The sequence below is a fragment of the Drosophila virilis genome, chromosome 4 (assembly GCF_030788295.1).
Source record: "Drosophila virilis strain 15010-1051.87 chromosome 4, Dvir_AGI_RSII-ME, whole genome shotgun sequence".
Classification (NCBI taxonomy): domain Eukaryota; kingdom Metazoa; phylum Arthropoda; class Insecta; order Diptera; family Drosophilidae; genus Drosophila; species Drosophila virilis.
Genome location: NC_091546.1, coordinates 10,402,735 through 10,419,544, shown reverse-complemented (window position 1 = coordinate 10,419,544; position 16,810 = coordinate 10,402,735). Strand labels below are relative to the sequence as shown.

The window sequence follows — 16,810 nt, the reverse complement described above, 5'->3', positions numbered from 1 at the left end:
GATTCGGACTCGGATTCGGATTCTGATTCGGGGTTGCTCGCTGCTAAACTGGGCGAGAGACTCTCGGACAGTTATTTGCGGACGCTGTTTGCGTCAGCGTTAGCAGCGACGGCGACCGAATTACACGCGCCGAATATGTCCGAAGGCCGCTTAAAAAACGCACAGTTGCTATTGTTGTTGTTGTTGTTGTTGTGTAGATAAATAATTAAATAGACAACGGCAAAGGCGCACCGCAACAGCAAATTTTGGGAATTCTGCAGCGCTTTTTCATAATTTTTCTTAGCACTGCGCCACATGCACTTTTTGTTGCAACATGCAAAATTGCAACAACTAACGGAAAACGAACGCACCATACAATGCAACGATTAAGGGGGGGGAGTTGGCGGCGGCGGCGGCGAAGCGACCAGAAACCGAGAAAACCGCGCACCAAGTGGAATACAAATTGTAACTGAAACAGCGCAGCGGCTGCCAAACGGCGCAAAGCAAATTGCGCAGCGGCAGTGCTCGGAGCGCAGAGCGAGAGCGAGAGAGAGTCGCGAGTAAAAGGCATTAACTAACAACAGGCGATAAAGTGAAACAGACACAACAACAACAACAACAACAACAACAGTTAGTAGGCTGAGAGAGAGAGAGAGAGAGGCAACAAGAGCGAGCCAAGATCGTGACTCTCAAACTTCAAACAAACGTTAAACTGCCAACTGCTGCTGGAGCAGCGCACAGCTGATGTTCGGCTGTGGTGAAGTTGTGCCTTTGGTGAAAAGGTCACTTGGAGAAGCTTTTGTTTTTGTTTCTCGCATTCGAGTCGGAGAGAAAGTCTGAGGCGCTCTTGCTTCTGATTTTGAGCATTATTATTTAATAATATTTCGCAGATTTGTAATTGAAGAGCGTCAGCGAGTGGGCGGGGGTGTCTGTGTCTGCCTGCGTGCATTGAACTTGACATAAAACCCAACTAATTGTTGCTGCGCGCTGTTGTTGTTATTTATTTCTGCTGTTAATTGCGTGAAATTTAAAGCCCGTTAATTGTGGGTTACATTGTGTGTGGCGCGCTGCTTGAGAGTCGCAGCGGGGCGGTTTCGTTGGGCGTGTGGTGGAGGTAAGATTTACGTGACCAGCGCTTGCATGTTAATGAACTTTTCGGATTGGGCCGTGGTGAATGTGGGAGGACGTCTGCGACTCCAATTAGCTTATGAAACTGGGTCGCATTCTTTGAATCCACATTCAATTAATCAAATCGAAAATTAATAATAATACCAAAGAAACTATAAAAAATGCATTTGGGAGCGGGTGTCTCCGTATAACTTTCATTTTTTTTTTTTGTTGGAAATATGCATGTGGGCTGCATTCGGGAACTCGTTCAGTGAGAGACTGTGGAAACTGGATCGCTCGCTGCAGGCGGCCATAAATAGATCGTGATCGAGTTCAATGAAACGCGACGACGAAGTGAGGAAAAATCAAATCTAGTGACAATGTGGAAAAACTGTCAAAGCGAACGGCGAAAAACTCAACACGCTGCCCCCACCCCCCCCCCCCCCCCCCCACACTTACTCCAGGTACTCACCCTGTCCATCAGCTGTTCGTCATTCCGCTTGCGGCGTGCAGGCGCACGGATAATGCGGCCGGCATCTGGGGCGTCCATGGCGATCCTGAGCTGTTTACAACGCGGTCTTCCGATTTAATGAGCGGCAAAGAATGCTGGAATATAACAAAATGTATATCACAAATGTAATAAAAAACAAACTCTCTTAGAAAGTCAATATTGTTCTTATACGGTTTAAGTATTGTATAGTCTGGATAAGTCTTCAAGCAAATAAAATGCATATGTAAACAAACATTGTTTACACAACACAAACACACACACACACACACACACTTATGTACGTATATAGAGTTATTAGTAAAGGTTAGCCGAGACACGCATCCCAGCTGAAACTCTTATACGCGCTCACCAGTTGTGTATAAGCTGTGTGGTGGCTGCCGCCGCTAAACATTTTGCTCGTTTTGCATTTTGGTTGCAGACATGGCTAAAATACGATCCACACGCAATGTAGCAGACTTTTCAACGTAAATACTCTATGGTACGAAAAGTATAACTCTTTTCTAACCGACTAGATAAGTCTTAAGAACAATTGGTTAACAGTTAAGTTATTATTTGAAACAAGTTTGTTTTACACAAGTTTCTTCTACTTCGGATAAACTTTACTCACTTTTATTTGAAATCTTAAAGCTCCACATTTCGGTAGATTCGCAAATTTGACAGTTGAATGTTCAGTTCGAGTTGTTTTTTTTTGTTTTTCAATTCTTTTGGCAATTTACAGTTGATTGGAAGCAATTGTTGCAGGAAATGTTAAGTGTAACTGCAAAATATAAAACAATTTACGATTTTTGTTAGTGAAAATTTCTGATTGAATATAAAATAGATTTTTCTTTAAGATTTGTCGAATCAAATTTCAAAATTTGTTTTAAATTTAACGTAAGGAAACCATTTCAATTAAAATATAGTACAAATGCACTAGTCGGGAGTGTCCGACTAGGAGATACTCTACGCTTGCTGTGCTCTTTTCTCAACGCCCTTTACTATGGGAATTGCCTTCTTGAAAAAATTCTGTGGCTCTATTCTAATATTCTTATTTTTAGATATATAAAAAAAAAAGGATATGGATTCAGCTCTCACAACTTAAGCAATCAGAAGAACAGAACAGAAGAAGCTGATCAAGCTTTGCAATCGGAGATATCTCCTTTGGCCTATTACATACAGTACTGCCGACTATATGTTTTCCGATAAGTGTTATCAAGAGGTTTAAGTTCCGCTCACGACTAATTTGACCAAAATAATGCGATCTTTCCTGTCACATCGATTGAAAAGCTTATTAAATTGATTAGCATGCAGACAGTTGACTCTTTTCAAAGTCGAAGCAGGAACAATGCGATGATATCACGCAGCAGATCCAATTTTGGCGACAATCCGTTGACGTCTACGGGTTCGTACTCACAGCAAAAAGTGACGCAAAGTAAAGGATTCATGAAATACTCTCAAAATAGCTTCCATATGCAATCACGTTTCTCTGATAAAAATCCCAACTATCAAAGCTCGAACCAAATGTAAGTAAGCTGCAGCTGGGAGCTGTAAATAGCCAGATAAAAGTATTCTAGTCGTGATTATCCGACTTGACGATACCCTGCAACCCAATTCGTGTTGCCTCAAAGCTAAAAGACTAAAAACAAACTAAAATCGTATGTACTATCTGTATATATCTAGGGATTGCTTCGATTGCGATTACAGGAAGATCCACTTGGCCGTCGATCCAATGATATGCATATATATACATACTGTTGCATACATTTGCACAATACCAACACACCCTTTCTTTATCCGATGGAAAAAAAACAATATCAGTTGTCATTGACAACAACAATACGATGTGTGATTAATTACGGGCACAAAGCGAGCCAACAAAGAATGAATAAAGAGCAAACTGATTGACTAATCGATACCCTGTGCTAAAAATAAACAAGGCAAGATCTTATAAAAAAAAAGTTTTTATAAAGCAAAACGAGCAGATGAGTTACGTCTAATATATTAATATATATTTAAAATTGTTTAATAAATAATTTGTATTAGTTATATTAAAGTATAAACATTATATATTATTATTAATAAATAATATATGTTATTCATATTAAATTGTTATTAAATCCAAACAATATTAAATTGTTGGACCTTTAAATATGGCACAAACTTAATTCTCGCCGTGTCTATTGAAAGAGAGGAACCTTTAATTCAAGTCGTCTTCGGATCTCCACTCGATAGATTTGCTGGACAATTTTATATTTTTGAACTGAGGCTTAAAACTGAGAAAAATCTGCTGGAAACTCTAAACTGTGAGCTGCTGCAACGAGCAACAAACAACAACAAACAATAATAATTTGCGATTGTATTTTCTTTTGGCTTTTGTTGGGCGAATGCTGAATTTTCTTTGCATAACTCGACAGATGCAGACGTCAAATCGTTGCAAAACTGAATTGCTGATGAGCTCTCAGGTTGGGGAAAGTGTTTTGGCAACACTCAAAGATAACACCCTAGAGTTGAGTTATTGTTATTGAGAACAGCTCGAAAAAATCTGGAAAATCTGGGGTCAAGCAGAGACTGGAGAACAGGGTATTCAATGATAAACCATACCCATATCGATTTAGATTTATATAATTAAAAGCCACCAAAGTTCGAAAACACATTTAATTTGTTATCAATTCACGTTAATGTTATCAAAGAGAAACGATTTATCAAAATCAGCGACAAATAATAACAATTGCACATTTGCACATTTAAATAAATTGTGAGCTATTCGATGTATAAAGATGTAAACCAGCTGATGTACACATAAAAGCTAGCTTTTCACACGGAACACATGTCCGGGCGTAGCTTGAGCGTGTTCTGCGGCAGAGCTCGTCTTGTATTGGGCAGAGTTCAAGCGGTTTTTTTTTGTTTTCATCTTAAATGCGACCTACTAAAAAAAAAGAACAGCAAAAACGACACGTCTACTACAAAAGACTGCAGATATGGCCCGACCAGACAACAAAGCCCGGGCCCTGCAATTTGGGTCAATTGACTCACACAATGAGAAACTTGTTCTCAAAGCGCGCTGACAATAATAACCGCAAGACACAAGAGCCGCAGAGATGGGCCCGGGCCAAAAACATAATTATGCACGGATAACATATACTATAGCTGCCGATATATATATATATATATATATATACATATATGCTGTGCTGTTTGCCAATTAATATTGCACAAGCCAGGCCCAATTGTTTTCAGTGTAAGACTCTCTCAAAAGTTGCCGTTTCAAAATTCTCGTTAATATAATCAATAATCGATTAGCCACAGAATAATCAATTACTTGGACAACTTGCAGCAACAGTATGCCACAATATGTGCGACATTTTTTATTGGAATTCGCGATATCAGTTCCCACACGAAAACCCGTTCTCGGCGGGGAGTCCGAAATAGCTGTGCCATATGTGCCAGCTTTTCCTGGCACAAGAAAAAATAATCAAACAGAACTATAATCTAAGAAACAATAAGGCGATAAATGCACTTCACATTTTATGTATATTGCAACAACACTTTACATACAAGTATGCGTGTTTGGTTCCATCTGCAACTTCTTCATTTTAGTATCTGACGCGGGCCTTTAATACCCTATAATAGTTTATTACGCTATTATAAAGAGTATATATCACTTTACCTGTTTGCATTCGTGGCAAAGATAAAGCAAAGTGCTTGGCCAACTTTTGGATCTCGAAAGCGAGCGGTAAAAGGGGTGAAGGCAGATTTGACCTCTAAATGGGAGGAACATGTAGATCAAAGTTTGTCCGAAATATATCAAGAACAAGGCAGACATTAAAATATGCGTTGGTAGCAGAACGGAGAGGCACAAACAATTTTGATAGCACTTGACTAACTTTTGACTTGGGCAACGCCGGGTAATTTCTTCCAGTTTTCAATAAACTTGATCTGTCGGGGTCTACATCTCTTTTATTCTGACACGGGCATGACGTGGAGAAAATCGACAATTTATGTCTGTTCTCGAATTCCGGCAGCTCACCTAGAGACAAAACCAATATACCCATCTCTAATGGTTACAGGATAAATATGAAGTCAATGTTTTATTGCAAATGTACACATAAAGCACGTAAGCTGCAGAAGCTGCTGTCCAAATTGCGCACAGACCCAGCATTCTTTTGACTAAAGAAATTGGTGGCAATTATTTGCAAAGATGGCAATTATTTTGTCTAGTTTGCCAAGAGAGGCAATACGAACGGGTAGAGCTAAAATCACGTATGAATTATTATATAGACAGAGAGCAATTGGCATAAAATGCCAGCCAGACCCAGTTTCGAGACGGGGGGCAACGATAATTGCAAACTTCTGATGGCAGGCCTTTGACTTTTCGGGAACTTAAACTGCATGCGGAACGAGTTCAATGAATTTCTGTGTCAACAGTTTTCCATTTTTGAGTTAATTAACGCAATCGATGAACCCAAACATGCCCAATTCAATGATGTGGAAAGTTTTTATCGCCGGCCCCAGCTCACCTTTTTGTCAGACTCTGCTGGCTGCTCTAGGCAAAGACAGGAGGATGCAGATTCTGCGAAACCAATATCATATATTCCATAATAATAATATTATTAATAGCAATAAATACTAGAATAATAAATTGCTAAGCTGAATAGTATTTGTTTAGCGGGTACGCATTAAAAATGAGTCAGTCATACAAAATTCCCGATGCCATACGCAGATCAAGTTCATTTCCGTTAACTAAAAAAAACTCCAAGCTAGATGCGGGGTTATTATACGAAGTTGTTTAAACACATTTAAAATTATATTTTCAGTTTAGCGACCTTTATAGACTCGATAAGACAGATCGATCGCTTGGTTGTTTGTGGAAGGATCAATTTAAGTTCCCACTGGATTAATTCTAGTTGCGTTTGATCGATCTCAGAAACTAAAAGAGCTGGAGACTTGAAATTTAAGCTGTACCATACGCAGAATGAGTGCATAACTTATTTTAGTTTTAGGACGGATCGCAAAATGATCGGATCATAAGCACCGAAGTTAATCAAGAATAATATAGAAGGAGGCTAGGCTGATTCAGGATATCTCTCGGTCGGGTACTTCCGACTGGAGCACTTTTACTTATTTTTACATTTGTTTATGGCATAGTGTTATTTAAGAAATGCACTAATAAAAGGCCCCCATAAAACAGCAGCAGCAGCAGCAGCCAAGAGGGCAAATGAATTCAAATGGCGCGTCGTGGCAAAATGAAATGAAAAAGCGAGTCGAAAAAAACGCGGAACGAAATAAAAGACAGTTGCTGCAAGTGCAGAGGAGGCGGAGGAGTGCACGGGCAGGCTCGTTGCACGAACTTGGCGCCTCAAGTGTTAATAAAATGATACAGTTAAATTGCAAAGTAACACCATTGGACACGGGAGAGGGGGAGGGGCTTGTTGCACACACACCGGCCGCACAGACTTGCGGCAACAGTTGCAAATTCAATGCGAATTGAATTGCAACCAAATGTTGAGCAAGGTGATTGCATTTCTTTCCAATTATTGGCAATGGGCTCCGGGCAGCATCCAGTTTTAAATTCATGCAGCCAAACTGGCAGACACACACACACACACACACATATGCTAATATACACATACGCGCAGTCAGACAGACAGCGAGACAGACCGAAAACTGGGAAACATGAGACGGCTGGAGGCACATGCAACAACAACAACAATAACAATTACAACAACAACAACTTAAAAACTTAGCAATGGAATGCATAATATGTTTGCCATATGCAAATACTTGCCATACACTTAGAGAAACAAATGCTAGTCAATTGTACAAAGACTTTCATTTGGGCATAAAATATCTTGAAATGCACCAAATTAATTGTTCATTAGTAATATATTAATATATTCTATGTTTTATGATGCAATTATTAATAATTGTCTTTCTCTTCTCGGCAAACATATTCCCGATGATATCGTGACTCTTGCTAAGCCCAGACGCCTGCCTGTGGACAATGCAAAACCCAGTGTTGCAAAACTAACCGAAAAGCACTTAAGATTACCCAAGTTGGTAAACACGTTATTCTTCGTACTAAATGAGTGAAAGGAATTAATAAGTTAGCTAATACTTCGTATATCGCCCAACAGAAACTGTTTACTTATATTCCATGTCTATATTTAATCGATCAAATTCTATATAAAATTGTTTATGATTTCGATACACAAAAAGAAAATTGTTATGCTCACAAGATATTTTTAAATTTCCGTGTTTCGTGCAAATTATTAATTCCACAGATGAAAATGGTTAGTTAGAGTCAAGAGTATGTAATCCTTATGAAACACAGTGCCTTCTTCTCCCTGTTCACCGTATTGATCAAAATATTCGGTGAGACTTAAAACTGAAGCCCAAAGCGTTGACTTTCAAACTGTGACTTAAGAAGATATCGATCTTCGCAATTTCAGAGGAGATTATCAGTAGTCTAGCCGAAGTCCTATATGGGTCTGCCAATAAATCGGTTTAGTTCTCTAGCAACGAATCAGCTGGCCAAAGATGGTTATAAGAGACAGTGTTGTCTGTGTATTAGAGCCAGGTGTAGATACTTTTCGCTCAGTGTTAAGCGAGGTGTTGAACAGACGCTAAAACGAGCTACTGCTGCAAAAGCAACAGAAAAAAAGGGCAGTAAAAATATAATTTTGTATGGAAATGTACATAGATAAAAATAGGCCGAAAACAGTAGCATGACAGCAGAGAAAAACACAGCCGTAGACAATGAGACGTCGGAAAAGCGTACCAAAGCACATACATACACAAATACATACATTCACACACACTTGCATACATACAGGTGCATATACAAATTTCACGGAAGTTTTATACGAAACGTCTCAATGATTGCATCGAAATTTTGCGCATATTGCGAAAGTGCATTTGGCAGAAATAAAAACGAGCGTTACTTCAGGGAGCCAAGTGATATAGGGCCCATTTAGACCTGAATGATAAACAGTATTAGCAGCTATTATTGTTGCGGTTAAACTGTTTCATTAGCATTACCAATCTGCGGGGTTCAACGGCCGCCCCCCTCGAAACCAGACCGCAGACAAAAGCCGGCTCCAGAAATCTACCGCTTGAGAAAAATTCGACGCACAATTTTGCGCACGTATCCGCAAGACAAAAGCCAAAGAAAAGAAACTGGGTAGAATACAAAGAATGTGAAACAAAAACTACGCAAGTTTCATAATAGAATAAAAGCCAACACTGTTGCAAACAGGTATAACCCGCTATGCAATGCTCTGTTCACGTTCGCATAACAAAATAGTCAGAGGTAACTTTAAGCCCGATTCGCAGAATGGAACACCAAGATATTATTATATAATATAATATATGGTCAGAGTATAATATATTTGTTAGAGTTTTCAATGTCTTGGCTCTTCAAAATGGGCATCTAATATATATTTGTAATTTATTTAGACTTATTTACATTTTCTAGCTCGAATATGCTCGCATTCGCGACGTGAACAGAGTTTTTAAAAGAAAGACAACAAAAAGCTCTAGATAGAATATGGCATGACGTCATCCCAACGCTCCAATTGTAGTTATCTTAGTTGCAAATTGTACTTTTTATACGGCATTAACTCATTCGCCATTTATTATTGGCCTTTACTTATCAAGGCGACGCGTCGGCGATAGCAGCCGGAGAAAAAAAAAAAAACATTTGTCAAACAGCCAAGAAAACAAATATATTACGCGAGAGACCTGGAAGCCCACGGGGTAAGCAAACGGTAAAATTATGTGTCATAGCCCACAATGATCGCTGACTTCGTCGGTCCGTAACATCGGTCCGATAATCGTTTTATTGTTTCTGGCGCCCGTGCATAATCATCTATATTTATTGTAGCCCCTTTGTGATAACCGATAAGCTGATCGTGCCACAGTGAAAAGGTCAAACAAAAAAGTTTGGCCATTGTTTAATTCGATTTTATATATAAATGAACATTAGAACTTTTCATTAGGCTGGAAATATTTTCGATATCAATTTTAGCCCTTTATCAATTCAAGCCAGGCTAAATCGGGCATAATAATATTGGAAATTCTTAATTTTTATATCAATCTTCGAAATTAAGTTTCTCAATTACGACCCACACATTAGCCTTAACCTATCCAAATCCATATATCTAATATATCACTAATAATCTAAATATATCAATAATAATACAATATATCTAAATATATGAGACAAAAAACTTAAACAAGGCACAAGTAAATTCCCACAATTTGAATTTTGTTTCTTGTTGTTTCTGTTAATTAAAAAAAAAACTAATAATTGGACGATGATTGAAGCCAGCATTTTCTATTGCAGCATTTTCTATTTTCTATTATATTGAATACCCTTTAGCAAGGGCTAAATCACAGCTAACTCGTGTCTCTAAGACTGACTTAAATAGTCGTAAAATACTACTCTTAGTCACAATTAAACTCACAAAGCCCAACGGACTGTGAACATTGCCTGCATAGTTCTAAATGCATATTAGGTTGCAAGCTGCACACTGGAAAAAAAAAAAATCAAGTTCCAAACGCTTCTGGTTTATGGACAGTCTGTCGTACGTCAATAGCAGACACTGATTGGGCTTGCCCACATTAGAGCTCAGCCGAACTGAACTGTACGGAACAGAACGGAGCGGAGCCAAAGGCCGTCATACGGCTGGTCATATCAAATAACCTTCAAGTGTGCAAACAAACTGGTAGCCAACCGGTTAGATGCGCACTTACATAAATACTTATTACACATACACCTTATGGCAAAAGTACACAACATACAACTGTACATACATATATGTACATGCATTAACATATTTCAATTGAGTAATGTATGCGCGGTCTGTACGGCAAAATCAAGCGTTTTCGATTAGTAGATACCCTGTACCAGTAAAAGAGCTGCAAGCTGTGCTTTCTTTTTCTCTCAGACTAACACTAGCAAAATGAATTCTTAAAAAATTGATAAGTAAGTTTCGAGCAATATATATGATATATGTATATATTGCCCTCAACAGAAATACGGACTATGCAAAGTTTCGAGAGAAAAGATTTTAAACTGAAAAATTAGTTCTCTCATAGAGACAGAGAGCAAGACATGGCTGTTGATGCTGATTCTAGAATATATATACTTCGTCGAAGATGTCTTTTTGAAAATAAAAACGCGAAAAGAAAGAAGCAACGTTTCAATTTCGAGCAAATCGCTCTGTGCATGAAAAAGCATTATAGCCCTTTTCACCCATTCTAAATATGTACAGGGTATAAGAATGCGACACAAAATATCTAAGGGGAACTGAAGCGCATAGAACCCACATGTCTTCCCTCCTCCTGAGCTTAACATTTCCTATAAAGCCAGCTCCATAAAGCGGAAACTGTTGGCCATACTTGCGTGCGGGCCCCTCTGATATATATTCCTGATCAATTTGATACCCTGTACCTGCAGAGATTTTATTTAAAAAATTCTAATATTACCAAATCTGTTGTGTTAATAAAAAGTATTTCATTATATTAAATATATAAAAATAGTTGGATCTTGATTGAATTCTGTAGAAAAACGTCTGTTCTGTCAGGCTGTAACTGGGTACAGGGTATTTGCTAGTCTATCAATCCCACCTTAAGCACTTTTACTTGTTCTGTTTAACATACCAAATCCACACAATTGCGATCTTGTTACCGACACCTACTTTTTAGCTGCTAAATAAGACAAAGACGTCTATTTTGCATTTTTAATCAACTGCATTAATAAACAGGGTGTTTCACAAGCATCTCATGCGATAGAGCTACGATTCAAACACTATAGCCTTATCAATGGATTGTGTCTATTCGTACGGTCAAGATATCTGGAACAAGCCTGGCATTTATTAGTTTAACTAATATTGTTATAGTTTCAACTATTCCCACACATCTGCCAAACCGTAAGGCAGATGTCTAGAAGGGTATTGCAACTTCGGCGTGACGAAGATATCCGTGCTTTCTCGTTAACTATATCATACTGTCACTGCTTCTGACAGTTATGAAAGCAGTTATTGAAAAGGGGCATAGCTGGCCGGACGGGAAATAAAATACGCCATCGTGACGTTGATGTTATTGGACATATTTGTATTCTGATTTGGCAGATTGGCCGATTAGTTTGACTTTCATTTTTTCAATATTTAATTAATAAACAAATATCTTTTAGGGTTAACATCATGAAACGCCGAACTGAGTCCATATAGTCAAAGTCTTTTGTCATTGGAAAATATTCTCTGAGTCGGCTCTCGTAAAACTGATCGGTCGAAAATCGAATTCTTCTAGGGAAGGCTTTTTTGTTTTTCAAGATTTCTTGACCAAGCCTGGCATTTAAAAGTTTCACTGTGCTCCTTAACTATAAGACCATTTCTTATCAACCTCGGCCTACTATATATTGTACTTCAATAGGAAAAATCGGGCTGTTTTGGCAACTAAGAGCTTTACAATTTTCCTCTCCTGACATGGCATGAACTTGAGAACCAAATGACTATTCCGGGAAATATCCAGATTAAGAACTGATTTAATGACCTGAGGTCGACATTCAACGAACTATTTGCGGTGTCAATTTGCAATATGTATAGACAGTTGATGTTGACGGATTGGGTGCTCGTTTCCGGCTTTAATGGCCAGCCGACGCAGAAATGTGTGTGTGTGTGTGGGCTGCCAAACAAATGTCCATTGTATGCGTGCACAAATATTAATTAAAGTTTCGGCCCGTACAATTGCCAGCACTTCAACAGCAATGATCATTGTTGACGCGAAAAAGCATTAAGTTTAAGTGGCTATTGCGAGAGATTTGAAGCGTGGCCAAGTTAAGGTCATTGGCGTTTGCATTTCATGGTTTTCGGGTCAGGGCAGCAGCTGTGCTTGCGCCAGAAAATAGGTACATAATTCTAAGTAGATGATAACTGCGAGCAGCCTTCGAAACTACAAAAGCAAATTGTGATTAAGTGCAAGTATAAATATGGGTATTCACTAAAACCACATTTAGATAAAGGTTAGCTTAACTTAAGTGATAGGCGAGAAGGAAAGATGGAAGGGGCTAAAACGGTACTACGCATAAACCTGTTTATTCGTTTAAACAAAAGTTATACAAATTAATAAACAATAGCATAAAATTAACTAAACAATTGTTTTGTCAGACAATTTATACGATGAATTTCATCATTAATGTGCGTAAAGTGAAAGCACCAAATTTCGAAAAGCCGCATAATTAAATGTCACAGTCAGTTGTGCAATTGGCACTCGAAAGACAAAAAACAAAAACTTCTTTGCTATTTAACCTCGTTTCTAGGCATGTGCACTAGTTAAGCGCTCGACACACAGCTTTGAGCTCGATATCCACAGTTCTTGCTTTTCACACGAGTTTTGGCATAAAGGGAAAAACTACAAGCAAATATACATAAATCGCGTTCTTTCAATTTGCACGCAGAAGTTAACAAAAAAAAAAAAAAAAAAATGTCAAAAATAACACAACAAAACCTAAAGTCGTTGCCAGTTGGCTGGTTTTAGCTTGTATTTGCCATTTTTATGCAAATAAAAAAAATGTTGATGATTCGATGGGCAAAACGGTAAAAGAAGAAAGTTGAGTCCAGGAAGCGGGAATAAATAATGACAGCCAACAGAATTCATGCAAAAATTGAGTCATTAACTTGTCTGAAACGTTGCCCGATGGAAGCAACAAAGGAAACACAAAACAAGAACTGGCAAGAGGCGCAGACAAACTTTAAACATATACCCTTGCAATAATTAATCAAACGAACTCTGAGTGCATATCAGACATTGAAACTATCTTTGCAATTTAATCAGCGACAAACGAAAGTCCATCTACAACTTAGCAACCATATTTGAGATTTGAATCTGTTTGAAATTACACGTCCAACAACAAAAGTCATTGCCATGATTCTTTTTATGCCCGCGCACAAATCCCATAAAAAATAAGTCTTTCGGCATGGTTACGCACACATGAATGCCATATTTAAGCGATCAACATTTTACAATAATTTGGCAATAATAAGGGAAATTATTCAAGAATGTAACAGCTCGAACGTATGTTGGCGAAGCTCACAGCTGTTTACAGGGTATTTCCAAGTCGGGCACTCTCGGCTAGAGCACACCTCTACTTTAAGGGTTGTTGATGTCTCATTCTGCCCGGTTACATACTCAGTTTTAACCAATATAGAGTTTATGTACTACAGCAATGGGTAAAGAAGGCAGAGCTTTTGTCAAATTGGCCACAAAAGATATCGGCAACAAAGATAGACAGGGCGGGGGGAAGTGTGTTGGCTACAACCAAGAAATACCGCAATAACAATTAACTTGTAAGAGAGTGTCAGTCGCATCGACTGCACAATACTCTATTTACAATATACTCTATCGTTAAACCTGCGACCCTAAAACTGTAGCTAAAATCGGCGAATCAAATCAAATAAAGGATTATCTAGCATCTATCTAGATATTGGCATATTGGTAATATCTATATTTAGGAAATTCCTCCCGTAAGTGTGGAAAATAGGCGGATTAGTTTCACTTTTTTGGTTCACCATGCTAAAAAAGCCCAAAAGAGTTCAACTAAACTATAGGCTTTTTCCATTATCGAAACTAATGTAAATAAATTAACAAGAAGTCAAATTTGGTTGTATTTCATTTGAGTCTCTGAGATCTACTCGCATATGCAAACAGACAGATAAATTGTTGCTGCCCTTTTGTTTGCACATTTTAAGGGGTATAGCGTATAGAACCAACAACCAAAAGAAGCGTGAATAAGGTAAATAGTTTTAGTGTCGCGTTCATAGTCAAAACGCATTTGTGTCCGGAGTCGGACATGAAACTATCGACCATACCAGAAAATGGGAATAGGGTCTAACAACAAATGGGCGCGGCGCGGCGCAGCACTTACAACTCTGGAGGTATTAGGGAGCGGCTTTTCCAAAATGTCTGTTCTGGGATCTGCTCCAAATAGCAACCCCATTTTATGGGTGTTGTGCGCATTTATGAAGTTGCATGTCTGGTTGCCAAGACTGAGACTGTCTATCACCATGCCACCCCTTGTAAGCTGCTTCTGTGCGGAAGGTATCTAATATATAAAATTGCTTTACTCGAGCGAAGTTCGCTGCGAGCTACTCTATTTTGGATAGCTATAAATTTCAAAATCTGTGATTTGAGTTCAACTCCAACTCTACATATAACGATTTTGTTCTAATATCTAATATCTCCAGCTCTAGTCTCTAATATTTATACTGACTGAAACAGACAAAAGTTTTATATATATTAAGACGATATTAATTTTAATACTTTACTTTAAGTTTAGTATTGTAACCAATTGGAATTAGAGTTGGAAATGAAAGTTCTGGCTTATGGTCGAATAGTTACCTTTTTAATCTTTTACCTTTTGCCGTGTAATTATCAAATTATGTTTACCTGCAAAGATAATAAAAGAAAACAACATAAATATAAATAGTACATACTGCTAATATTTATAGATAAGTTAATGTCAGTCGCAGAGTCATGATATATATGATGACAATATGTTTATTGCATGGCCATAAAATAAGACATCAGCCAACCAATTTATTAATGGTTCCTTACTCTTTCATTATTCTCTGAGTCTCACTCGTACTTCCCTTGATCTGCCTTTACTCTCCCTCTCCCCCTAATGCTGCAATTCTCCCTCCGTTCGCCTATTAAATTAACCCACTTTTGCTACCATTCCACATCATTAGCAGTCACAACAAGTACATGTGATAATGAAATCGAAAACGTATGCTATTGGCTTACATTTCATCAGCTTATCTGTTTCAACAGGTAAATAGATCGTTGCTTTGTTGTGCCCTATAAAAACAGACAATAAAAGTGTGTTTCAGTTGAGAGAATTTGATAAGCAGATTCGTATTTTGTGAGATCGGGGCAGCATTAATGAGTAAATGATCTGCACACATTTTAAAATATCAAGACTCTAGTCCTAGATCCTAGTCTCGTACATACTCTATGATATCGTGTATACGATGTATACCCTCTTCTAGCCATTCAACTAATTACAGGGTATAATAAGCGCCTTTCTGGTTATTGGGTTAATGACTCTAGGCCTGTAAGACCAAGGCAGTTACTTGAAAGCTATGTGACTCTAGTTTTTTAGTCGATCAGAGGACTTCGCAAATATAAAAGTATTTATTTTTATATCAAGACTCTAGCTTTAATGAATCCGTCACATTGTCAATATACCCCTTTTTCGGTCTGCGAACAGAGTATAATTAAATTATGTGAAAATGTAGTTCGGTTTTTTTTTTTTTGGATTCCGCTAATGAATCATGAGCTTAATGAGTCGAACGATGCAAACACACACATATAACATATAAATATAAGTACATGCAAAAGTAACAATTAAGATCGCTGTAGTCAAGAGTTTTCGACTAAGAAAATAAAAGCTTGTACAATTATTTTGCGCGGCATGTATGTAATGCATACATAAACAAGAAAGTGCGGCACAGCGAATATGAAATACCCTTGAATTATATAGATTTTTAATGCATAACATGGGTAGTTTAATATAGTGGTCCGAGCATGCAGATATGATAAGATAGGTATCTTGAAATTACAGTTTGGTCCAGATGATATAGCAATGTTATTTTGACAAAATTTGCCTGAAACGTAAAAAGTAAAAGCTTTAGCTTTAGCTTAACGATCCCCAAGTTCTACTCAATCGATGCCTTCAAGGGTATGTCATGATGAATGCATTAAAGACGAGGCACTAGTTTTATGCCGAATGCCGCTGTGAATGCTGATTAAGAATATGATATACATATATAATATAAACTAAACATGGTGGCAGTCGTTTCCTTCCATGCCTTAGACATTTTGTGAAACAACTGCGATGCTTTACACAAGGGTATTATGCGCGAGCATTGTATAAATTATTAAAGAAATGTGTGCACACGCTACTGGGGAATCGTTTTTCATTTAAAAATAACATTCTTAAATTATTTTCTTTCTGCCACAATCTTTTTCCACATAAAAACCAGTTTGCCTCTCCGATATGTTTTGACACCAATCGCGGCATCGAAGCCGCAGCCATATGCGAAATTGACCTTCCTCCACGCCAAGTTTGGGCAGTCTGTGTATAACAATTTCATTGCGCCGCCGGACTGACTTTCTATGGTGATTTTACAGTTTATGGCTAGAAAGTAACGCAGCTCGTAATGCTATTAAAAA

General features: G+C 38.0%; 1 protein-coding gene across 4 annotated transcripts in view; it reads right to left on the bottom strand.

Moving 5' to 3' along the window:
• Wdr62 (WD repeat domain 62) overlaps positions 1-16,810 on the bottom strand; it is a 62,224-nt gene that overhangs the window by 31,486 nt on the left and 13,928 nt on the right. For 3 of the 4 annotated variants that reach the window (XM_032438679.2, XM_070209475.1, XM_070209476.1), the window contains exons 2-3: positions 2,205-2,354; positions 1,559-1,692 (exon numbers count right to left, since the gene is read on the bottom strand). In XM_032438679.2, the coding sequence (XP_032294570.1) occupies positions 1,559-1,636 (78 nt within the window). In that variant the 5' untranslated portion in view covers positions 1,637-1,692; positions 2,205-2,354. Of the gene's footprint in view, positions 1-1,558; positions 1,693-2,204; positions 2,355-14,974; positions 15,023-16,810 lie in introns of all 4 variants that reach the window. The other variant, XM_032438677.2, reaches the window with a different exon arrangement.